The 26959-nt window shown below is 43.7% G+C and overlaps 1 protein-coding gene across 1 annotated transcript in view; it reads right to left on the reverse strand.

The window, feature by feature from the left end:
- Positions 1-367: 367 nt before the first annotated feature.
- The window catches only part of abitram (actin binding transcription modulator), a 33672-nt gene continuing 7080 nt past the window's right edge, over positions 368-26959 (reverse strand). Inside the window, 6 exon segments of the mRNA XM_070881286.1 lie at positions 368-974; positions 976-1110; positions 1217-1286; positions 7567-7643; positions 14537-14666; positions 19070-19121. Coding sequence (XP_070737387.1) covers positions 951-974; positions 976-1110; positions 1217-1286; positions 7567-7643; positions 14537-14666; positions 19070-19121 — 488 coding nt within the window. The 3' untranslated portion in view covers positions 368-950.

Genomic DNA, 26959 nt, shown 5'->3' on the forward strand with positions numbered 1-26959 from the left:
AAAATTCTGGAGAAGCACAACACGCACTCCGCATCAGTAGGTGGTGAACTGTAACATCGTGTGTGATTAACCTGTTCTGCATTTCCTGGTATTCCTACTTCTAAGAGACTTTACTCAATTTATACAGTTAAATTGAGCCAGTTCTACCAAATTAAATGTATCGCTAGGCCATGGAGTGGGGTTACTGTCTAGTCTACTAAGAAAACAAGCACAATCAGCAAAGGTGAGTCATTAGTAATCAGAATAAATGTTATTTTAAAAGGTGAAACCTTGTTAGAATAATACATTTCTAGTACATTAATTCAAATTATCCCATTAAATACTGAGGTCATTCTGACTGCACACAAAGTCCATTAATTTAATACAATTTAGGGCATTTAACAAACTTTTATTAAGGTATGATTTAGTAATGTCTTCACAAACTCTGGTCTCATTTTTGCATGACAGATTTACCACTTTATCAGTGTTTTCCATTTAAATGCATGTTACTAAGCAACAATCCTTCACGATACTCTTTTGAGAACTTTGTAAATTATTGAGTAAGTAATTATGTATTTAGAACCACATGAATTTCCACTAAGTAGGTTTAAATACTCCTTTTAAAAAAACACAGCGTTTGTTCTGGTATTTCCAGCAAAAACATGTAATACTATATCATTCATCTGCCAACACGGATTTATTTTTAAATGGTGCATTTTCAATGGGACATTTTCTTTTAAAAGGCACTCAGTTGCCCAAGTAAGTAATACAGGGGCATACACCACTGACTCAGTATCATATGATGCAGACTGGAGACTACTTAAATCTATTCACAAAAATCACATACATCATCTGCTCAAAGACAATAGACTTAAAAATATTTAAAGCATATTGCTCCTTTTATTTTCTATCTGATATAAAGTCAGCTTCAACAACTTCTTAAACTTTACACTTGCTGGGGGATGTAGGACCTAGACTACTGAGGTCAGTATTTCTTAATTGTTCTGTTGCCGAAATGTGTCTTTTTGAAATAACATCTTGATACAGCTCCTGGTTAATTAAACCTTGGGTTATACTTTTGCTTTCTTCAAACTTGGGTAACACAACAGCAATGTATCCTTCTGTGGAAGGCTAATTAAAGGAGAGAGAGAGAGAGAGAGAGAGAACGTGAGTTTTTCATTAATATAAATAAAACAAACTCCAATAACTTAAGTGTGCGTGACACTCCTTATTTTACCTTTGCTTGTAGAAGGCTGGGCTCCTGGAGAATATTTTCATTTACTTCCAATAACCGTCCTCTGATACAACTGTAATAAGAAGATACTTAGTAGGTAACTGTTATAAATGTAAACTTGCATTTACTCTGTACAACCACCATCCACACATCCACTGGAGTTTCAAGGGATCCCATAATTCCTTGGGAGCACAGGTATTTAAGGAGGCCTCACAGGTTGGAGAGGCACCCTGGAGACCTGCAATAAAAGACTAAGGTCACACTTTGAGCTCACAGTATTCAGTCTGACTCTTGCTTCATACATAACAACTGGTGACGAGATACAGATAGCGAACCCAAAGATGCAGCGAACGGGCATCCTGGAGAAATTCTCAGAGGGAGATGATTGGGAAACTTTTGTGGAGCAACTCAACCAATACTTTGTAGCCAACGAGCTGGATGGAGAAGAGAATGCTGCCAAAAGAAGGGCGATTCGCTTCGCCGTCTGCAGGGCACCAACGTATGGCCTCATGAAAAATCTGCTTACTCCAGCGAAACCCACGGAGAAATCATACGCCGATTTGTGCACACTAGTCCAGGAGCATTTGAACCTGACGGAAAGTGTTCTGATGGCAAGGTACCTTTTCTACACCTACAAAAGGTCTAAAGGCCAGAAAGTAGCGAGTTATGTCGCCGAGCTAAGACGCCTTGCAGGACATTGCCAAATTGAAGGACATTTGGAACACATTGCTCAGAGACTTTTTCGTACTTGGCATTGGCCACGAAACCATACTTCGCAAAATTTTGACTGTAGAGACCCCAACCTTGAGTAAAGTCATAGCGATAGCCCAGGCGTTCATTGCCACCAGTGACAATACTAAGCAAATCTCTCAGCCCACCAGTGCTGCTACAAGTACTGTGAACAAAGTGATGTTGTTTTCAAATCGCAACATACAGGGCAGATCACACATGCCTGCAGCTGCATATCCGCAGATGTCTCAGAGTCCACCATCAAGGGTAATGAATGTTAGGCCATTAACACCTTGTTGGCGCTGTGGAGGTGATCATCATTTCCATTCATACCACTTCAAAGGGTACGTTTGCAAGGGCTGTGGAACAATGAGACACCTCCAACATATGTATAGGCGAGCTGCAAATCCTGCAAACCCCCATGTTGCAGAGGAGGACAGCTCCATGGCGGATCACGACGAACCAGAGCCTCAGACCAAGGAGGCAGAGGTACATGGGGTGTACACATTTACCACAAAGTGTCCTCCAATAATGCTGAATGTGGAACTAAATAGACTCCCGGTATCAATGGAGCTGGACACGGGCACAAGCCAGTCCATCATGAGCAAAAAGACTTTTGAAAAATTGTGGTGCAGCAAGGCCTCAAGGCCAGTCTTAACTCCAGTTTGCACGAAACTAAGAACTTGCACAAAGAAATTGATTCCCGTAATCGGCAGTGCTACCGTAAAGGTCTCCTACGATGGTGCGGTGCACAAGCTACCACTCAGTGGTACCGGGCGATGGTCCCATGCTGCTCGTCAGGAGCTGGCTGGGAAAGATACGCTGGAACTGGAACGATGTCCGAGCGCTATCACCCGCTGACAACACTTCGTGTGCCCAGGTCTTAAACAAGTTCCCTTCGCTGTTCGAACCAGGCATCGGGAAATTCCAACGAGCAAAAGTGCAGATCCACCTAATTTCGGGGGCATGACCCATTCATCACAAGGCGAGAGCAGTACCGCACATGACGAGAGAAAGGGTAGAGATCGAGCTAGACTGGCTGCAAAGAGGGGGCATCATTTCGCCGGTCGAATTCAACAAGTGGGCCAGTCCGATTGTACCAGTCCTCAAAGGAGACGGCACCGTCAGAATCTGTGGCAATTACAAAGTAACTGTCAATCGTTTCTCCCTGCAGGACCAATACCCACTACCAAAAGCCGACGACCTCTTTGCAACGCTGGTGGGAGGAAAGACATTCACGAAGCTGGATTTGACTTAAGTCTATGTGACGCAGGAGCTGGAGGAATCATCGAAGGGCCTCACCTGCATCAACATGCACAAAGGTCTCTTCGAATTCCAAACGGGCATCTGTTATAAATGATCAGCAGCGGCGATATTCCAGAGAAACATGGAAAGCTTACTGAAGTCGGTCCCACGTACCGTGGTCTTCCAGGACGACATTTTGGTTACAGGTCGGGACACAGTAGAGCATCTGCAGAACCTGGAGGAGGTTCTTAGTCGACTTAACCGCTTGAGGCTCAGGTTAAAACGCTCGGTGCGGTTTCCTGGCGCCTGAAGTGAAGTTTTTCGGAGGAGGATCGCGGCGGACTGCATCAGGCCCACTGATTCAAGGACTGAGGCAATCGAGAACGCACCGAGGCCACAGAACGTGATGGAGCAGCGGTCGGTTCTAGGACTCCTGAACTACTTTGGTAACTTCTTACCGGGTCTCAGCACACTGTTAGAAACACTGCACGCCTTACTACGTAAAGGGAACGAATGGGTATGGGGCAAAAGCCAAGAAAATGCCTTTGGAAAAGCTAGAAAATTGTTATGCTCAAACAAATTGCTTGTGTTGTATGATCCATGTAAACGTTTGATACTAGCATGTGATCGTCGTCATATGGCGCTGGGTGTGTATTGCAACAAACTAATGATTTTGGGAAATTGCAATCGGTTGCTTATGCATCCAGGAGTCTGTCTAAAGCTGAGAGAGCCTACACCATGTTGAAAGAGCAGCGTTAGCGTGTGTCTATGGGGTAAAGAAAATGCATCAATACCTGTTCGGGCTAAAATTTTAATTGGAAACTGACCATAAGCCACTGATATCCCTGTTTTCCGAGAGTAAGGGGATAAATACCAATGCATCGGCCCGCATCCTGAAATGGGCGCTCACATTGTCCGCATACAACTCCGCCATCCGCCACAGGCCAGGCACAGAAAACTGCCAGTGCTCTCAGCAGGCTGCCATTGCCCACCATGGGGGTGGAAATGGCGCAGCCCACAGATTTAGTCATGGTCATGGAAGCATTTGAGAGTGAGCAATCACCCGTCACAGCCCGACAGATTAGAACCTGGGTGAGTCAGGACCCCTTACTATCCCTAGTCAAAAACTGTGTGCTTCACGGAAGCTGGTCCAGTGTCCCAGTGGAAATGCAGGACGAGATAAAGCCGTTCCAGCGGCGCAAAGATGAAATGTCTATACAGGCTGACTGCCTTCTGTGGGGAAATTGGGTAGTGGTTCCCAAGAAGGACAGAGACACCTTCATCAGTGACCTCCACAGTACCCACCCAGGCATCGTAATGATGAAAGCGATAGCCAGATCCCACGTGTGGTGGCCCGGTATCGATGTGGACTTACGAGTCCTGCGTGCACAGATGTCACACAGTTAAATAATGCACCCAGGGAGGCGCCACTAAGTTTATGGTCTTGGCCCTCAAACCCGTGGTCTAGGGTCCATGTCGACTATGCAGGCCCGTTCTTGGGTAAAATGTTCCTTGTGGTTGTGGATGCATACTCCAAATGGATTGAATGCAAGATAATGTCGGCAAGCACATCCGCTGCCACCATTGAAAACCTGTGGGCCATGTTTGCCATGCACGGGCTACCCGATGTCCTGGTGAGTGACAACGGGCCATGTTTTACCAGTGCCGAGTTCAAAGGGTTCATGACCCGCAACAGGATCAAACATGTCAAATCTGCCTCATTTAAACTAACATCCAATGGTCAGGCAGAGAGAGCAGTGCAAACCATCAAGCTGGGCTTGAAGAGGGTAATGGAAGGCTTACTGCAGACTCGCCTATCCAGAGTCCTGCTTAGCTACCGCACGAGACCCCACTCACTCTCTGGGATCCCACCTGCTAAACTGCTCATGAAAAGAGCACTTAAGACAAGGTTCTCGTTAAGTTCACCCTGATCTACATGAACAGGTAGGGAGCAGGCGGCTTCAACAAAGTACATACCATGATAGCGCAAATGTGTCATGCGAAGTTGAAATCAATGATCCTGTATTTGTATTGAATTATGGACAAGGTCCCAAGTGGCTTCCTGGCACTGATGTGGCCAAAGAGGGCAGCAGGGTGTTTTGAGTCAAACTTTCAAATGGACTCATTCACCGGAAACACTTGGACCAAATCAAACTCAGATTCACGGACTATCCTGAGCAACCCACTTTGGACCCTACCTTCTTTGACCCTCCAACACACACACCAGTGGGAACCGGCACCACGGTTGACCACGAAGTAGAACCCATTATTCACAGCAGCCCAGCAGGACTCACCACACCAGGTAGCCCAGCGAGGGTCCAACAGACGTTTCACCAATACAGCATTTGCCCCGAGATGATCAACCAGGGCAAGAAGGACCCCAGATCGACACACCTTGTAAATAGTTACACTGTTGACTTTAGGGGGGTGGGGGGAGGAGGGAAGTGTTGTTATATATGTAAACTTGTATTTACTTTGTACAGCCACCAGAGGGCTCAGCCCCTGGAGTCCCAAGGGATCCCATAATCCCTTGGGAGCAATTATTTAAGGAGGCCTCACAGGTTGGAGAGGCACTTTGGAGACCTGCAATAAAAGACTACGGTCACACTTTACTTTGAGCTCACAGTATTCAGTCTGACTCTTTCTTCATACATAAGAGTAACTGGACATTTATTTGTTTTGTTCTTCAAATGATGGCTAATATAACCATGAAATTAAACAACTTCCTTTTCCCACATCCCATTCCAGGGTCATCTTCAATTATTTTTCTACCACTGTCAGTCATTTATGAACTGTTCCCAAACAAGATTAGCCTATTGTCTGATTTGCCTTGGGGATGAAGACTTTTCTGTTAATGTCCTTTACTAATTCTCCATGGCATAAAGTTGATTAATGCCAATTCCTGGCATTAAAATCTGCAACAACTCCAGCCACATTTATCACATGGTGGCTTTGTTGCCTCACATCAAGACTCCTGTAAAAGTCTCTCAAAAAGAGAGATTGTATCCAAAAGAAAAGTTATGACAGCAAGGTGGGGCGGGGAAGATACTGCAAGTGCACAAACATGCTGAACTGATGAAACTTTGTGCCCACTGCTTGTCACACAGTGAATGCTGACTCTTCTGCACAGGGAGGGACAATGCATCAGCCAGTGTCCTTGCTGGACAAGCAAACATCTTATCGAAACATATAAGATAATGAGGGGGCTCGACAAGGTGGATGCAGAGAGGATATTTCCACTCATAGGGGAAACTAAAACTAGGGGGCATAATCTCAGAATAAGGGGCCACCCCATTTAAAACTGAGATGAGGAGGAATTTCGTCTCTGAGGGTTGTAAATCTGGAATTCTCTGCCCCAGAGAGCTGTGGAGGCTGGTCATTGAATATATTTAAGGCGGAGATACAGATTTTTGAGCGATAAAGGAATAAAGGGTTATGGGGAGCGGGCAGAGAAGTGGAGCGGAATCCATGATCAGATCAGCCATGATCTTATTCAATGGTGGAGCAGGATCGAGGGGCTTACTGCTGTCTTCTGCTTTCAAAATTGATGCGACTTTGGATGTCACTTTATTTATGTAGTGCAATGAGTGGCTGCCTGGTCAGTTAAATGATTTCCCTTTTCAAACACAGCTTCAGGTTTCCCCACGCTAACTTTATATGAATGCTGCTTGTGCCCATCCCACATCTTGCATAACAGGAGGAAACTCGTGCAGCGTGATGACAAATTGTCACTTCTTGGTTATTTGAATGTGATTTGAATCACTGTAGCACCCAAAATGATGCTCCTGCCACTGGCTGTGATATTGCCGGAAATACGCATAGAGTGTAACAGATGTCCATCCATTTTCCTCTTAAGAACACTCTGGAAACAACACTAACAGGGAATTTTGATGAGGAAATTAAACCCCTATATGTCTACTCCTACTGCAGCCAGTCACACTTAAGTACAATTCAAGTAGCAGTCAGGCCTCCATACAAAAGGGTCTCATTAAACCTGTAGAAGCTGCTTACAGACTTGATCAGGACATCACCTTCTCCAAATAATGGATAAGTATAATAATCAGTGTTCAAGGCTCTGTAACTGATGGTAGTTGCTACAGTTGCAGCTCATGGGGTAAAAGCCAACAGGGGGCCCCTGTAACTCTAATTCTGGCACTGCAATGCCTCTATCATATGTATGGACAGGTGGTCTTTTCATGGGTACAGATCGGGGATAAAAGGTAGTGAAAGAGAAATGTGATATGCATCACAGAGAAATATCCTAATTACAATGTTTGTGCTCAAAGGTACAGTCCCATTTATGTGAACTTTACAATAGTTGCAATAGCTACTGAACTTCAGAACAATCACAATCTTCAAAACAAAGAGAAAGACCTTGCCTGTATATTGTGTACTCCTCACCATCTGTACACATTATCCTGCACAATGGGGCAAATTCTGTTAGAAACTGTCCACCCTGAAACAAAGTTAAGCACACATATATAATCAAACAATTTGCATTCACCAGAAAAGGAGAAAAATTTGTTGGTGTCAACCTTTTAAAACAATTATTTCTATCAATTTTCCTCAACTGCTAATATTGGCTTGATAATGGCAGAGGACAGTCACAAACACAAACTTTTCATGCTAACTATAGCAAAGGTGCCCAAACTACAGCCTGTGTGTCATATGCAGCCCTGTGAAGACCTGGTGACTCATAGAAACATAGAAAATAGGTGCAGGAGTAGGCCATTCGGCCCTTTGAGCCTGAACCACCATTCAAATAAGATCATGGCTGATCATTCACCTCAGTACCCCTTTCTTGCTTTCTCTACATACCCCTTGATCCCTTTAGCCGTAAGGGCCATATCCAACTCCCTTTTGAATATATCTAATGAACTGGCATCAACAATTTTCTGCAGTAGAGAATTCGAGAGGTTAACAACTCTGAGTGAAGAAGTTTCTTCTCATCTCGGTCCTAAATGGCTTACCCCTTATCCTTAGACTGTGACCCCTGGTTCTGGACTTCCCCAACATCGGGAACATTCTTCCTGCATCTAACCTGTCCAGTCCCGTCAGAATCTTATATGTTTCTATGAGATCCCCTTGTCATTCTTCTAAACTCCAGTGAATACAGGCCCAGTCGATGCAGTCTCTCCTCATATGTCAGTCCCGCCATCCTGGGAATCAGTCTGGTGAAACTTCGCTGCACTCGCTCAATAGCAAGAACGTCCTTCCTTAGATTAGAAGACCAAAACTGAACACAATATTCCAGGTGAGGCCTCACCAAGGCCCTATACAACTGCATTAAGACCTCCTTGCTCCTATACTCAAATCCCCTAGCTATGAAGGCCAACATGCCATTTTCTTTCTTCATCACCTGCTGCACCTGCATGCCAACTTTCAATGATGATGTACCATGACACCCAGGTCTCATTGCACCTCCCCTTTTCCTAATCTGCCACCATTCAGACAATGCTCTGCCTTCATGTTTTTTCGACCATAGTGGATAACCTCACATTTATTCACATTATACTGCATCTGCCATGCATTGCCCACTCATCTAACTTGTCCAAGTCACCCTGTAGCCTCTTAGCATCCTTCTCACAGCTCACACTGCCACCTAGCTTAGTGTCGTCTGCAAACTTGGAGATATTACACGCAATTCCTTCATCTAAATCATTGATGTATATTGTAAATAGCTGGAGTCCCAGCACTGAGCCCTGTCGCACCCCACTAGTCACTGCCTGCCATTCTGAGAAGGACCCGTTTATCCCTACTCTCTGCTTCCTATCTGCCAACTAGTTCTTTATCCATGTCAATACATTACCCTCAAATACCATGTACTTTAATTTTGCACACAAATCTCTTGTGTGGGACCTTGTCAAAAGCATTTTGAAAGTCCAAATACACTACATCCACTGGTTCTCCCTTGTCCACTCTACTAGTTACATCTTCAAAAAATTCTAGAAGATTTGTCAAGCATGATTTCCTTTCATAAATCTATGCTGACTTGGACCGATCCTGTCATTGCTTTCCAAATGCGCTATTTCATCTTTAATAATTGATTCCAACATTTTCCCCACTACTGATGTCAGGCTATAATTCCTCATTTTCTCTCTCCCTCCTTTTTTTTTTTAAAAAGTGGGGTTTTATTAGCTACCCTCCAGTCCACAGGAACTGATCCAGAGTCGATAGACTGTTGGAAAATGATCACCAATGCATCACTATTTCTAGGGCCACTTCCTTAAGTACTCTGGGATGCAGACTATCAGGCCCTGGGATTTATCGGCCTTCAATCCCATCAATTTCCCTAACACAACTTCCTGACTAATAAGGATTTCCTTCAGTTCCTCCTTCTCGCTAGACCCTCGGTCCCCTAGTATTTCCGGAAGGTTATATGTGTCTTCCTTCATGAAGACAGAACCAAAGTATTTGTTCAATTGGTCTGCCATTTCTTTGTTCCCCATTATAAATTCGCCTGAATCTGACTGCAAGGGACCTACGTTTGTCTTCACTGATCTTTTTCTCGTCACATATCTATAGAAGCTTTTGCAGTCAGTTTTTATGTTCCCAGCAAGCTGCCTTTCATATGCTATTTCCCCCCTCCTAATTAAACCCTTTGTCCTCCTCTGCTGAATTCTAAATTTCTCCCAGTCCTCAGGTTTGCTGCTTTTTCTGGCCAATTTATATGCCTCTTCCTTGAATTTAACACTATCTCTAATTTCTCTTGTTAGCCACGGTTGAGCCACCTTCCCTGTTTTGTTTATACTCCAAACAGGGATGTACAATTGTTAAAGTTCATCCATGTGATCTTTAAATGTTTGCCATCGCCTGTCCATCGTCAACCCTTTAAGTATTATTCGCCAGTCTATTCTAGCCAATTCACATCTCATACCATCGAAGTTACCTTCCTTAAGTTCAGGACCCTAGTCTCTGAATTGACTGAGTCACTCTACACCTTAATAAAGAACACTACCATATTATGGTCACTCTTCCCCAAGGGGTCTCGCACAACAAGATTGCTAATTAGTCCTTTCTCATTACACATCACCCAATCTCGGATGGCCAGCCCTCTTGTTGATTCCTCGACATATTGGTCTAGAAAACCATCCCTAATACACTCCAGGAAATCCTACTCCACCGTATTGCTACCAGTTTGGTTAGCCCAATCTATATGTAGATTAAAGTCACCATAATAACTGCTGTACCTTTATTGCATGCATCCCTAATTTCTTGTTTGATGCTGTCCCCAACCTCTCTACGAATGTTTGGTGGTCTGTACACAACTCCCACTAGCGTTTTCTGCCCTTTGGTATTCCGCAGCTCTACCCATACAGATTCCACATCATCCAAGCTAATGTCCTTCCTTACTATTGTGTTAATTTCCTCTTTAACCAGCAACACTACCCCACCTCCTTTTCCTTTCAGTCTATCCTTCCTGAATGTTGAATACCCCTGGATCTTGAGTTCCCAGCCTTGGTCATCCTGGAGCCATGTCTCCGTAATCCCAATTATATCACCTGAATGAAGAGAAAGAACTTGCATTTATATAGTACCTTTCACAACCTCAGGATGTCGCAATGCATTTCACAGCCAATGAATTACTGCCGAAGTGTATTTGTTGTAGTAAGGTAGAGAAACGTGGTAACCAATTTGCACACAGCAAGGTCCCGCAAATAGCAATGAAATAAATGATCAGATAATCTGGATTTTATTAGTCTTATGGTTTAAGGAATTAATATTGGTCAGGACATCAGATCTCCCCTGCCCTGCTTCGAATAGTGCCATGGGATCTTTTCCGTCCAAGAGAGTGCAGATGAGGCCTCGGTTTAATGCCTCATCTGAAAGATGGCATTTCTAACATTGTTGCACATTGACCACACTTAATCAGCTCCGCTGGGCAGGCCACATGGTTTGCATGCCAAAGCAAGCGCTCTACTCGGAACTTCTTCATGGCAAACGAGCCAAAAGGTGGGCAGAGGAAACGTTACAAGGACACCCTCAAAGCCTCCCTGATAAAGTGCAACATCCCCATTGACACCTGGGAGTCCCTGGCCAAAGACCGCCTTAAGTGGAGGAAGTGCATCCGGGAGGGCGCTGAGCACCTCGAGTCTCATCGTCAAGAGCACGCAGAAATCAAGCGCAGGCAGCGGAAAGAGCGTGCGGCAAACCAGTCCCACCCACCCTTTCCCTCAACGTCTATCTGTCCCACCTGTGACAGGGACTGTGGTTCTCGTATTGGACTGTTCAGCCACCTAAGGACTCATTTTTAGAGTGGAAGCAAGTCTTCCTCGATTCCGAGGAACTGCCTATGATGATGATTGAGCACTCCCTCAATACTGCAATGAAGTATCAGCCTAGATTATGTGTTCAAGTCAGGGAGCGGGGCTTGAATCCATGGCCTCCTGATTTAGAAGCTGAAGCTGAAGCCAAGGCTACGCCCTTTTACAACAACAAGTAATTCTCAAATCCACCAATAAGGGAGTAGCACTGAGAACAAACTTATCCAAAATGTCAGCACTGCCAAATTCAAACAATAAAAGCCAGCAGCACAAGATAAAACAGAAATAGTCACCGAGCAGTAAATTCACGCAGTTGGTAACTTATCTTTGTATTTAATTACCCCAAATTAATTTTAGCAGAGATAACTCGTTGTTAGCATTAGAAATGGTTATGCCACACCAAAAACCACAATGAATATCTTATTATTTAATGTGGCCCACAGGATCTGATGGTGTGCAACGAAGTGGCCTAAAAGCAGCGCAAAAATATTGGACATCCTTCGAATAAGATTTGCACAAGGATATCGAAAACAAGATCTTGAAGTCTGCAGGTATTACTAAAATTGGAGGTACAGCAAATGTTAGAAGCCACATTCAGAAGGATCTGGATCTTACAGGAAATTTAAAACCTGGCAAACCTGGATGAAATATCCAACTAAATTGAATTGAATTGTAGGCAAATGTAAAATAATTAATATGGAAACACTGGGGCAAAATAGGGAACTTTGGAGAATGGATGTGCCTCATAACCTGTACAAATCAGGAAATAAGGATTATTGCGCAAAGGTCAATGAAACCATCAGTGCATAGCTTCAGCTATTCTACACGATGAAAACAGTTTGATAAAGTACAAAAATCAGATTCAGTTTCACTTGAGCACAATATAAATTTTCAAACAAGAACTTATATTTATATAGCGCCTGTAACGTAATAAAATGTCTCAAGGCGCTTCACAGGAGTGTTATCAAACAAAAACAAAATTTTACACTGAGCCGTATAAGGAGATGTTAGGGCAGACGACCAAAAGCTTGGTTGAAGAGGTAGATGTGAAGGAGCATCTGAAAGGAGGAAAGAGAAGTGGAGAGGCAGAGAGATTTAGGGAGGGAATTCCAGAGCTTAGGACCTCGGCATCTGAGGGCACGACCGCCAAGGTGGAGCATTTAAAATCTGGGATGTTCAAAAGGCCAGAATTGGTGGAGAGCAGATGTCTAGGGGGATTGTAGGGCTGGAGGAGATTAAGGAGGTATGGAGGGGTGGGGCCATGGAGGGATTTGAAAACAAGGATGCAAATTTTAAAATCGAGAAACTGGGAGCCAATGTAGGCCAGCGAGCACAGGGGAGATGGGAGAGCGGGACTGGGTGCGAGTTAGCACATCAGCAGCAGAGTTTTAGATGACCTCAAGTTTATGGAGGGTAGAACTAGAGAGGCCGGTCAGGAGTGAATTGGAATAGTCAAGTCTAGAGGTGATAAAGGCATGGATGTGGGTTTTAGCAGCAGATAAGTTGAGGTAAGGGCGGAGATGGACAATATTACGAAGATGGAAATGGGCCATCCTTGTGATAGAACGGATAAGAGGTAGGAGGCTCAATTCGTGATCAAATATGACACCAAGGTTGCAAACAGACCTGGTCATCCTTAGATAGCTGCCGGAGAGAGAGATCAAATCTGTGGAAAGGGAATGGATATTGTGGTATGATCCGAAGACAATGGCTTCGGTCTTCCTGGTTTTTAAGTGGAGGAAATTTCCTCATCCAGTGCTGGATGCCGGACAAGCAGTCTAATAGTATAGAGACGGTGGAGGGTTTGAGACAAGTGGAAGAGAGGTAGAGCTGGGTATCATCAGTGTACACGTGAACTCACGTGGTGATATCATCTTGCAACACAGAGGGGCAGCATGTAGATGAGCACAAGGATGGAGCTAAAGAGAGATCCTTGGGAGAACACCAGAGGTGACAGTGTGTGATTGGGAAGAGAAGCCACTGCAAGTGATTCTATGGTTACGGCTGGAAAGATAGGAATGAAACCAGGCGAGTGTAGTCCCATCCAGCAAGACGATGGTGGAGAGGTGTTGGAGCAGAATTTTGTGGTCAACTGTGTCAAAGGCTGCAGACAGGTCCAGAAGGACGTGAAGGGATAGATTACCTTTGTCACAGTCAATTAGGATGTAATTTGTTATCTTGGTAAGAGCAGTTTTCAGTACAGTGGCAGGGTCGGAAGCCTGGTTGGAAGGATTAAAACAAGGAGTTCTGGGAAAGATGAACGTGGATTTGGGAGGCAACAACACGTTTAAGAACTTTGGAGAGGAAATGAAGGTTGGAGATGGGGCGAAATTTGCAAGGACGGAGGGGGTCAAGTGTTCTGGGGTTGTTCTCCTTGGAGCAGAGAAGATTGAGAGGAGATTTGATAGAGGGGTCATGAGGGGTCTGGAGAGAGTCGATAGAGAGTTCCCATTAGCAGAAGGGTTGAGAACCAGAGGACACAGATTTAAGGTGATTGGCAAAAGAATCAATTGTGACATAAGAAAAAACTTTTTTTACACAGCAAGTGGTTAGGATCTGGAATGCCCTGCCTGAAAGGGTGGTGGAGACAGTTCCATCACGGTTTACAAAAGGGAATTGGGTAAGTACCTGAAAGAAAATAATTTACAGGGCTATGGGGAAAGGGTGGGGAAGTGGGACTAGCTGAGGTGCACTTGCAGAGAGCCGAAATCTGAAATGAAAACAGAAAATGCTGGAAATATTCAGCAGGTCAGGCAACATCTGTGGAGAGAGAAACAGAATTAACATTTCAGGTCGATAACTCTTCATCAGAACTGGAAAAAGTTAGAGATGTAGAGATTACTATGCAGGCTATGTTTTTTTTTTAAAAAAAAGGACTTGGTCATGGAATTAATACTCTAAAAAATAAAATGTTCAAAATAAGAGTATTCTGACAATTTGAATAGAAAACTAAATTGAGATTAAAATGGGTAAAATTACACAGCATGACAAGTTATTGTATGCATTTTCTTCTACATCTATGGTCAGAGGAGAGAGAATGTAAGGAAAGAGAAGAGATTCAAATAAAAAGCAAAAAATAACTTACCCGCTTAGATTTTCCTGAAACCTTGTTTTGTAGTCGACTACAGTTGGCACTGATTTGGTAGCTAATACTTTTTATTTTTTTCCCGCTCTGTAACACAGGGTGAGATCCTGCCAGAGTGATGACACATATTCTATTGTAATTGAAAGACTTGTATTAGCCTTAGAAAGACAAAGAATGAAAGGCATCCAAATCTTTAGCACCAAAATGAGCATTATATGGCTACATGTCTCCACTGTAACTTTGTGCATATTTATTCCACTTGTGCGTCACCACAACATTTCCTTTTATGGCAAGTTGCGAGCCCCCCACCTCCTCAATGTCGCACTCCCCAACAAGTGGGCTAAGCCAAACTTTCTGGGAGAATGAAGTATCCTGTACATTAATTGTGGGGAAAAACATATTGAATAGAATGATTACTGTAAGTAAACTTATTTAATCTTCAAGCTTATAAGTTTTTCAGGCTTTAGTTACTAATGGGGTTTTCTGCCTTGTGCCAGAGGCACTGAGAACCACAAATTTATAGAGTCACGTGATTAGCAATAATCAATCACAGGTCTAATTCTATGATTCTAAAAATGTCATTAAGGACCAATGACATATTAGTCAGGAAATTGTGTTAGGGAAATTGATGGGGTTGAAGGCCGATAAATCCCCAGGGCCTGATAGTCTGCATCCCAGAGTGCTCAAGGAAGTGGCCCGAGAAATAGTGGATGCATTGGTGATCATTTCCAGCAGTCTATCGACTCTGGATCAGTTCCTATGGACTGGAGGGTAGCTAATGTAACACCACTTTTTAAAAAAGGAGGGAGAAAGAAAACGGGGAATTATAGACTGGTTAAACTGACATCAGTATTGGGGAAAATGTTGGAATCAATTATTAAAGATGAAATAGCAGCGCATTTGGAAAGCAGTGACAGGATCGGTCCAAGTCAGCATGGATTTATGAAAAGGAAATCATGCTTGACAAATCTTCTAGAATTTTTTGAGGATGTAACTAGTAGAGTGGACAAGGGTGAACCAGTGGATGTGGTGCATTTGGACTTTAAAAAGGCTTTTGACAAGGTCCAACACAAGAGATTGGTGTGCAAAATTAAAGCACATGGTATTGGAGTAATGTATTGACGTGGATAGAGAACTGGTTGGCAGACAGGAAGCAGAGAGTCAGGATAAACGGGTCCTTTTCAGAATGGCAGACAGTGACTAGTGGGGTGCCGCAGGGCTCAGTGCTGGGACCCCAGCTATTTACAATATACATCAATGATTTGGATGAAGGAATTGAGAGTAATATCTCCAAGTTTGCAGATGACACTAAGCTGCGTGTCGGTGTGAGCTGTGAGGAGGATGCTAAGAGGCTGCAGGGTGACTTGGACAGGTTAGGTGAATGGGCAAACGCTTGGCAGACGCAGTATAATGTGGATAAATGTGAGGTTATCCACTTTGGTGGCAAAAACATGAAGGCAGAATATTGTCTGAATGGCGGCAGATTAGGAAAAGGGGAGATGCAACGAGACCTAGGTGTCATTGTACATCAGTCATTGAAAGTTGGCATGCAGGTGGTGAAGGCGGCAAATAGCATGTTGGCCTTCATAGCTCAGGGATTTGAGTATAGGAGCAAGGAGGTCTTGCTGCAGCTGTACAAAGCCTTGGTGAGGCCTCACCTGGAATATTGTGTTCAGTTTCGGTCTCCTAATCTGAGGAAGGACGTTCTTGCTATTGAGGGAGTGCAGCAAAGGTTCACCAGACTGATTCCCGGGATGGCAGGACTGACATATGAGGAGAGACTGGATCGACTGGGCCAGTATTCACTGGAGTTTAGAAGAATGAGGGGGGATCTCATAGAAACATATACAATTCTGACGGGACTGGATAGGTTGGATGCAGGAAGAATGTTCCCGATGTTGGGGGAGTCCAGAACCAGGGGTCACAGTCTAAGGATAAGGGGTAAGCCATTTAGGACCGAGATGAGGAGAAACTTCTTCACTCAAGACTTGTAAACCTGTGGAATTCTTTACCGCAGAGAGTTGTTGATGCCAGTTCGTTAGATATATTCAAGAGGGAGTTAGATATGGGCCTTATGGCTAAAGGGATCAATGGGGTATGGAGAGAAAGCAGGAAAGAGGTACTGAGGTGAATGATCAGTCATGATCTTATTGAATGGTGGTGCAGGCTCGAAGGGCCGAATGGCCTACTCCTGCACCTATTTTCTATGTTTCTAAATCACATGGTTAAGATGGACCACTGATAAACCAGACAACTAAAATTTTTTTATAAAACTTAAGAAGAAATAGAAAGGAAAATCAACTTTCATTTAATCAGCTCTTCAGGATGTCCCAAAGTACTTCACAACCAATGAATTTGTTTTGAAGTGCAATCACTATTACTATTTATTTAGCCAACATTGCATCAAAAAGCACATAGCAAGGTCCCACAAAAAGTAATTGAGGTGAATGACCAGTAAATCTGTTGTGTTGGTGGTGTTGGTGGAGAGAAGAATATTGGCCAGGACATTGAGGAAACCCGTTGTTCTTTATAATGCTATGGGCTTCAGTTTAACGTCTCATCTGGAGACAACAGGCTCAATTTTCCACATGGGTGATTTTTGGTGCAGTTGAAGAGGTACATACGATTTTTTAGTGGCCCAAATGCAGCAAAAAAAATCCAAGTTTCGCCAGAATTAACTTTGAATTTGGAGCGGCGCATATTGGCCTTAAGCTTTGTGGGTGGAGCTTAAGGCCTGTGCCAAAAACTGATGTTGCTAGGGTAACGAGGGACGCTCAGAAGTGCTGAGGTTGGAAAAGGGCCGAGGCTGAAAACTGAAGCCGCTGCCATTCTAGTGCAGAGTCCTTTCGGCCTGGGATGGCACGCTTAGGCCCTGAAGTAGAGCTTAAGCCCAAAAACTTCTACCAATAGTGCCAAATTGGAATTGTATTTTTATTTACAATGACTAAAACTTAAACTGATAATGTGAAATTAATCAGTTTTGTTTTCTTGTACCATTTTCAGCATCACACAGGATAATGTCCCTTAAGCAGAGACTTTAAAAAAGTGAGCCTTCAGTCTGATTTATCACTCGGCATCGTAAGAACTGTAGTGCTGTTTTGGAACCGTTTTTAGCCTATTCTTTTTTTTGAAGTCAGGTTTTTAGACTAATACAAAGATATTACATTCATAAATACATTTGAACACATTACATATACAAACATCTAAAGAAATCCGATATTCAGCCATTCACAAGAGTATCCATTTTGTCGATATAGATTCTCTCAATTTACATATTGCCAAACAAGTTAGCTCAATCAAATTATAGGAAACCTCTGCTACTTGCATCTTTATGGGCACCAGCAATTTAAGTAAATAAAACAATGGCCCTGAATTCGCGACTCGACAGGCACTTACGAAGTGCGTACGCGCCCGGAGGGACCCCGCAAGTTCCGGGTTTAGGCACGCAAAGTGCCTGTGCCTAAACCCGGAACTTGCGATATGTCAAGAATCCGCATGCATCCGGAAGTAAAGGGCCTCCGCGGGCGGAGAGCTGGGCTATTTGCCCAACTTCTGCCCAGCGAATGCCCATGAAATTCTTACGACCGGTAAAAGTAGTCTTATGGCTTTTATCAGCGTAAGACTTTTAAAAGGACAGACATTTTTTTCAACAAACATTTAAAATCCTGTTAACTAAGGTTCATTTACTTTTAGACACTTTGAAATATGTAAATTTATTTTTCAAAAAATTCAACTTTTGTTTTAAATAATTAATTAAATTCAATTTTGATTAATTTTAAATATGTGATGCTTTTTAAAATTTATTTTAAGTGTGTGTTTTTGGGGGTATTCCCATTCATACTTATGGTGATTCCGTACATACGGAACTCACAACAAGTATGACTAGGAATACCCCTACTTAGATAGGTTGGGCCGGCCCATATGATCCCAGGGACATCTACGAAGCGCTTATGTCTCTGGAATACTTGGGCCTCTACGCAGGCCTTTGCATAGAGGCCCAGGACCACAAGTCTCCAAACCTCTCGGACCATCAGGTTCGTAGAAATTTTTCAGGTTGACAGCAGTCTCCGGGCCAATGTGATTTTGGATCAAAGGACAACAGCTATTTCTTTAATTAGCAATGAAAGGAAACAAAATTTTTAATCTGTGACACTACCCAAGTAACACGCACCTCCAACAGAAAATTAAAATAGTGTATACCCACAAAGATGACATTACACAGTTCTATGTACATTCAAAGAGTAGGTAACATTGTACAGCATTTCTATCAAGCAACATGGCAGCACATCATCTTGCTATTGCTCAACTCAGCATCAGTGATAACAAAAGACTGCAAGAAGTAGCAAAAGGAAGTTGCTAACATTCAGTTGGCTTACATTGAAGACACGGCTACAATAAAGTGCCATCACTGATTTCTCGCTTGCTCTCCAGAGGGCTTTAATAATTATTATAAGCTCAGAGTGTACAACATTCCATTATTCTCCATCAAAGATAAAGTAGTAATTTACTACACAAGGCATCATATGCACCTACCTATTAGAATGTTGTAAGATACAATGATCTTCACTGAGTTTGCCTTTAACATCTGAAATTAAAGAGAAATTAGTTATCAGAAATTGAGAGAATATCCCTATTATTGTCACTCAAAGTATTAGTCCAGTAATGCAACTAACATTTCATACACTACATTAAAAAAATAAAGATCTAAATTTCAACATGGATGCCCAACAGAAATGGACTATACAACATGTCGTTCCATTGCCTCTCTCTGCCTCTGTACATCTCTTAGCATGGAAGCCAACAGTACAACATGCCAAACTGAACAGAGAATCAATCTGTAGCCAGGCTCAATTGAGATTCGTAATCCACTGCAAAATATGTGCAGCCCAACCCAATTACAAGCCAGCCATAAAACACTTTGAGCCCAAAGTAAATAAACCCAATTTAGGATCCTTAGTCTTGGATCCTGTAAGGTTCTTGATCTTGACACCAATCTTGATTGCAAATAATCTTTGTCGAGTTCAACCGGGTCTTGACACACTCAATGGGCCAGAATTTGTGGTGGGTACATGCTTGTGCATGTACTAAATCCCAAACTTGCGATCTGTCAAGTTCTGACTGGACAGATCATCCGCACCGATATCATACCGACATTGAAAACTTAATTGCTGGCGCAGAGTTGGCCTAATTGTCCAGCAACTGCCGAGCAATTACGACAAACATTTTACAGCTGGTGGAAATAGGCGCAGGGCCTGTTTGCACAGCTTAAGGTGATACCCCGAATCTTCATCTGATGCTGTACTGGAATTTTTTTTAATTATTTTTTTCCAATTAAATGACATCCAGTAATATATAACGTTATAGAGTTCGAGTGTCTCATTTGGGATGGACCTGGAAAAATATGGAATATTAGCACAAATTGACAGGCATATATACGGAATCATCCAATAACTTATATTAATAATTTATATTTGTTCCTTTAAAAGAAATGGAAATGTAACACGTTAATTTAACTGAATTTCATACTGATTATCCTGAGTGCCATCAAACTACTGGAACCTGCCTCCTCTTTTCCTTGGATTTATTTGGTCTTTTCCTGTTTTTATTTCCTGTTATTCTTTTTCTGAGAAAGCTTCAAAGATCAATTCCCCAAATATGAAGCTTCAGTCGGCACGGGCTCGACGGGCCAAATGGCCGCCTTCCGTGCTGTAACCATTCTAAGAATCCATGAAAGATCAATTCTCCAAATACATGTTGCTTCCTTCCTGATTGAGCCCCGGCCCACGAGGTCCCAGGTATGCTCCTGCACACGGTGTTCCCCTGAGATCCATGGGCCATTACACTGCCCTCTACTACGCAGAGTCCGTTAGCAGGTTTGCGAAGGAGGATCCCCATCAGTTATGGGCGCATTCTGTTCGGATGCAGGTGGCATACTCCGTAGGTACGCCGCCAACCGCAAAATCCAGGCCAATGTCTTAAGCAATAGTCATAAAGAAATAAACAATATTACCCGCTTTTGCTCTGTGTAGAGATGTAACCATCGTTGATTCTTTTGTTCTTATCTCTACGAATTGTGATGGAATGCTTAAGTTCTTTATATGGCTCTAGTCAGTACACCCATGCCTTGTAACCTTGATGATTCATTATAGTGTGATAGAGTTTTCTGAATTAATCTGTTGATCAGTGCCTTGTTTGTTTGTGAGAAAGCACACCCTCTTATCTGGAAGATGATTCACCCCTTATCCTTGCTTCATCATTCCTTGCTGACAAAGCTTTTCCTTGCTAAATGTCATCCATAACTTGATGCATTCTGGGAATGAGCAAATTGACCATTTTATTATTTCTAGCTACAGTACAAGTCTACAAGCTATTTATGCAAAAAGAAAGCAAAAACCTTAATCATGAAATTAAACCAAATCCTACATATATGTGAATACAAGAACAGGGAACCTTACAATCCACATCTGATGATGCTCTAGATTAGAACTCCTCTGTCTTTCTGTCACTGCCATTCCATCCCACTATGGTACCATATTTGATCTGCCATTCCCCTCCTTTCCCCCGTTACTACTATTCATACAACCATAACTCATGCTTTAGTCAATACTCTCCATTTTGTGACTCTGGTTTACTATCTATTCCCTATTGCCTGCGATCCACCACTGCCACCATGCAGCCACCATGCCCATAAGTAAGTCTCTTCCAACATCACTTCACTTTACATAGCTCAGTCACCAAAAGCCACTTAAAGATGCCTTTAACTGTGTCTTCAGTCATCACCCACAAGTCTCACTTCCTGCTCAGTGTCAAATCACTAAAAGCTAGTGCAGAGATACAAAACGTAATTAAAAAAAGGCTAATGGAATGTTGGCTTTTATCTTAATGGGTTTGGAATTCAAAAGTGAGGAAGTGATGCTTCAGTTGTACAAAGCCTTGATCAGACGCCATCTGGTGTACTGCATTCAGATTTGGGCACCAAACCTCAGGAAAGATATATTGGTCAAGGATATATTAGAATCACAGAATGGTTACAGCACAGGAGGGCATTCAGCTCATCGAGCTCATGCCACCTCTCTGTAAGAGCACTACAGCTAGCCCATTCCCCGCCTTTCCCTGTAGCCTTGCAAATTTCTTTCCTTCAGGTATTTGTCCAATTCCCTTTTGAAAGCCACGATTGAGTATGTGTCCATCACCTTTTCAGGCTGTGCATTCCAGATCCTAACCACTTGCTGCATAAAATAGATTTTCCTCATGTCGCCTTTGGTTCTTTTGGCAATCACCTTAAATCTGTATCCTCTGGAACTCAACCCTTCTGCCAATGGGAACAGTTTCTCTCTATCTACTCTGTCTAGACCCCTCATGATTTTGAACACCTCCATCAAATCTCCTCTCAACCTTCTCTGCTCCAAAGAGAACCCCAGCTTCTCTAATCTGTCTACATAACTGAAGTCCCTCGTCCCTGCAATCATTCTTATAAATCTTTTCTGCACCCTCTCAAAAGCCTTCACATCCTTCCTAAAGTGTGGGGTCCAGAATTGGTCACAATAACACTCCAGATGACTTGGACTTGAATGTTAGGGGTATGATTAAGAACTTTGCAGATGACACGAAAATAGGCTGTGTGGTTGATAATGAAGAAGAAAGTTGCGGATTGTAGGAAGATATCAATGTACTGGTCAGAACAGCGGCAAATGGAATTGAATCCGGATAAGTGTGAGGTAATGCATTTGGGTAGGTCTAACAAGGCAAGGGAATACACATTAAATGGTACGACACTGAAAAGTGTAGAGGAACAAAGGGATCTTAGAGTGTAGGTTCACAGATCCCTGAAGGTAGCAGGCCAGGTAGATAAGGTGGTTAAGAAGGCATATGGAATACTTGCCTTTATTAGTCGAGGCACGGAATACAAGAGCGAGGAGGTTATGCTTGAACTGTATGAAACACTGGTTAGACCGCAATTGGAGTACTGTGTGCAGTTCTGGTCACCACATTACAGGAAAGATGTGATTGCACTGGAAAGGGTACAGAGGAGATTTACAAGAATGTTGCCAGGACTGGAGAATTTTGGCTATGAGGAAAGATTGGAGGTGCTGGGTCTGTTTTTTATTTGGAACAGAGGAGGCTGAGAGGAGACCTGATTGAGGGGCCTGGATAGAGTGGATAGGAAGGACCTGTTTCCCTTGGCAGAGGGGTCAACAACCAAGGGGCAGAGATTTAAAGTATCCTTGTGGGGGTGGGGGGTGCTGTTGGAGAGGGTTTAAACTAGCTTGGCATGGGGATGGGAACCTGAGAATAGATTCAGAAGAGAGAGAAGTTGGAATTGGAAAGCAGACAAGTAGAAAGTGAATCTGGAAGGCAGAGTATACAAAGGCTAGAAAATAGACAAGAGAGTTTGGCAATGCTAAATGGTATATACTTCTGTGAATGTAGGTGGAAGAATCATGAAAGGGTTAATAAAATGGTTCTACGAATCAATAAGAAAATAAGAAAAGACAGAATTGGTTTCCCGTGAGAAAGTAGTGGACAAAGTCATCACTGATGAACAAGGGTTTATGGCCATGACTTGATAAGGAACACATTTGCTTCGTGTGATTAAGCTGGGCTATTCCGCTCGTAAAAGCATAAAGTGTTCTAAAGATAAACAGGCTGTCAATTCATGAAGCCCTAGTAACACACTGTGATTGATGAAGCAGGCCATACCTCCTTCGGTTTGTAAGAATAAAAGGGATGCGTCTGTGAGGATAGGCAGACCTTTTGTCAGCCTGCCCCGGAATCTGTAGACTCTGTGCTGGCAGTTTGGTAACAGGTCCGAAGCTGCTTCAATAAAGATGTAAAGATTGAAGGTATCTGAATCGATTATTGTCGAATGCAGCTGACCACCCGAACTAGGACTTAACATTTCAATGCAAGGAGTCTAGGGAATAAGGCAGATGAGCCGAGAGCACAGAGAGTGTGATTTAAGAGCAATTACTGAGACATAGCTGAAAGAATGGCAGGTACAGCAGCTCAACATTCCTGGTTACAGGGTTTTCAGACGAGATAGAGAAAAAATGAAGAAAGATAAACTTACACAGCACCTTTCATGACCACTGGACGTCTCAAAGCACTTTACAACCAATGTAGTAATTTGCAAATGCTCTACTCGGAACTCCTTCACAGGAAACGAGCCAAAGGTGGGCAGCGGAAGCGTTACAAGGACACCCTCAAAGCCTCCCTGATAAAGTGCAACATCCCCACTGACACCTGGGAGTCCCTAGCCAAAGACTGCCCTAAGTGGAAGAAGTGCATCTGGGAGGACGCTGAGCACTTAAGAGTCTCATCGCCGAAAGCATGCAGAAATCAAGCGCAGGAGGCGGAAAGAGCGTGCGGCAAACCTGTCCCACCCACCCTTTCCCTCAACGACTATCTGTCCCACCTGTGATAGAGTCTGTGGCTCTCGTATTGGACTGTTCAGCCAGCTAAGAACTCATTTTAAGAGTGGAAGCAAGTCTTCCTCAATTCCGTGGGACTGCCTATGATGATGATGACTTTTGGAGTGTAGTCACTGTTGTAATGTGGAAAATGTGGCAGCCAATTTGCACACAAGCAAGCTCCCACAAACAGCAATGTGATAATGACCAGATAAATCTGTGTTTTTGTTATGATGATTGAGGGATAAATATTGGCCAGGACACCAAGGATAACTCCCCTGCTCTTCTTCGAAATAGTGCCATGAGACCTTTTACGTCCACTTGAGAGAGCAGACGGGGTCTCGGTTTAATGTCTCATCCGGAAGATGGCACCACCAACAGGGCAGTGCTCCCTCAGTATTGCACTGAATGTCAGCTGAGATTTTTTGTGTGTTCATATCGGGGCGAAGAGTAGAAAGTGAATTTGGAAGGCAGAGGAAATTGTTATGTATGTAAACTTTATAATAGAGTAAGAGTCGCCACCAGGGGGCGCACTTGTTGGAGACCCAAGGGTCACCTGCACACCCCATGCAAGCAGGTATAAAAGGTCATCAGCCATGCTGCTTTGCATTCTGGAGTTTGATTAAAGAGACTAAGGTCACATCAGTTTGAGCTTACAGCGTACAGTCTTGTGGAGTTATTCTGAACATAACAATTGGCGACGAGTAACAGATCACGAACTTTCACGCGGTTATGGTTCCCGTTGATATTCTTGAGAGATTTATTGAGGGTGATGATTGGGAAGCCTTCATTGAGCGTCTTGACCAGTACTTCGTGGCCAACAAGCTGGATACGGACAGTAATGCGGTCGATTCATGCACGACGTGTGCAAAGGCTGAGGAACAATGGGGCACCTCCAGCGAATGTGCAAACGTACTGCGACTCACCACATGGCAGAGTCGGCAGAAGATGTCCGATCCGGCGCGGATCACGGTGAACAAGTAAGAGAGGCAACTCAACCCGAGGTTGAAGAGGAAGTGTATGGGGTGCATACCTTCACCACCAAAAGCCCTCCGATAATGTTGAAAGTCAGTTTCCATGGAATTGGACACGGGGGTGAGTCAGTCAATTATGAGCCAGAAGGCTTTTGAGAAACTGTGGGGCAACAAGGCACAAAGGCAAAACTAAGCCCGATTTAGACAAAGCTGTGCACTTACACCAAAGAGCTCATACCAGTCATTGGCAGTGCGGCAGTGAAGGTATCGTACGATGGAGCTATGCATGATTTACCACTATGGATTGTACCAGGCAATGGCCCAACGCTGTTAGACAGAAGCTGGTTAGGAAAGATCCGATGGAACTGGGATCACATCAAAAGCACTGTCTTCGATGGATGACATCTCGTGCGCTCAAGTGCTAAACAAATTTCCGTCGCTATTTGAGCCAGGCATCGGCAACTTCACAGGCGCCAAAGTGCAGATCCATCTAGTCCCTGATGCATGGCCCATTCATCACAAGGTCCGAGCGGTTTCATATATGATGCGGGAGAAAGTCGAGATCGAACTGGACAGACTTCAACGAGAGGAAATTATATCACCAGTCGAGTTCAACGAGTGGGCCAGTCCAATTGTTCCGGTGTTGAAAAGCGATGGCACAGTCAGAATCTGCGGAGACTACAAGGTAACGATCAATTGAGTCTTGTTACAGGACCAGTACCCACTACCCAAAGCAGAGGACTTGTTCACAACGTTAGCAGGAGGGATGTCGTTCACCAAGCTGGATCTAACCTCTGCTTACATGACACAGGAGCTGGCTGAATCGTCGAAAAGATTGACGTACATCAACACGCACAAAGGATTGTTCATATACCACAGATGCCCTTTTGGGATTCGCTCAGCTGCTGCCATCTTCCAGAGGAACATGGAGTCTGCTGAAATCGGTTCCGTACACCGTTGTATTTCAAGACGACATCTTGATCACTGGTCGTGACACCACCGAACACTTGCACAACCTGGAAGAGGTTCTAAAGCGACTGGACAGAGTGGGACTCAGGCCGAACTGCTCCAAGTGTGTTTTCCTGGTGCCAGAGGTCGAATTTTTGGGGAGAAAGATTGCGGCAGAAGGCATCAAACCAACAGACTCTAAGACAGAGGCCATAAAGAATGCACCCAGACCACAGAATGTGACAGAGCTGTGTTCGTTCCTGGGACTCCTCAACTATTTTGGTAACTTTCTACCCGGGTTGAGCACTTTGCTGGAACCTTTACATTTATTGCTACGCAAGGGTGACGACTGGGTTTGGGGTAAATCTCAAGAGACAGCCTTTAATAAGGCCAGAAACCTGCTATGTTCTAACAAGTTACTTGTATTGTATGACCCGTGTAAACGTTTATTATTAGCTTGTGATGCATCTTCATACGGGGTCGGTTGTGTGTTACAGCAAGTCAACGTATCAGGCCAACTTCTGCGCCCAGAAGTTTATCTAAGGCTAAAAGAGCCTACAGTATGGTTGAGAAAGAAGCATTAGCATGCGTATACGGGGTTAAGAAAATGCACTAGTAGCTATTTGGGTTCGAGCTGGAAACCGACCACAAACCGCTCATTTCGCTGTTTTCAGAAAGCATAGGTATTAACACGAATGCTTCGTCCCGCATCCAAAGATGGGCACTAACTTTATCTGCAAATGACTGTAATCCGCCAAAGACCAGGCACTGAGAACTGTGCTGATGCACTCAGTCGGCTCCCATTGCCCATCACCGGGGTGGAAATGGCGCAACCCGCAACTTGCTCCTTGTAATGGATGTTTGAGAGCGAGGGGTCACCCGTCACGGCTCGCTAGATCAGGACCTGGATTAGCCAGGACCCTGTGCTATCACTAGTAAAAAAACTGCGTCCTTAATGGGAGCTGGTCGGCTGTTCCCGGGGAAATGCAAGATGAAATTAAGCCGTTCTACTGATGCAAGGATGAAATGTCCATCTAATCGGATTGTCTCCTATGGGGGGAAATCGCATGATTTTGCCAAAAAAATGCAGG

The sequence above is a fragment of the Pristiophorus japonicus genome, chromosome 5, assembly GCF_044704955.1.
Source record: "Pristiophorus japonicus isolate sPriJap1 chromosome 5, sPriJap1.hap1, whole genome shotgun sequence".
Classification (NCBI taxonomy): domain Eukaryota; kingdom Metazoa; phylum Chordata; class Chondrichthyes; family Pristiophoridae; genus Pristiophorus; species Pristiophorus japonicus.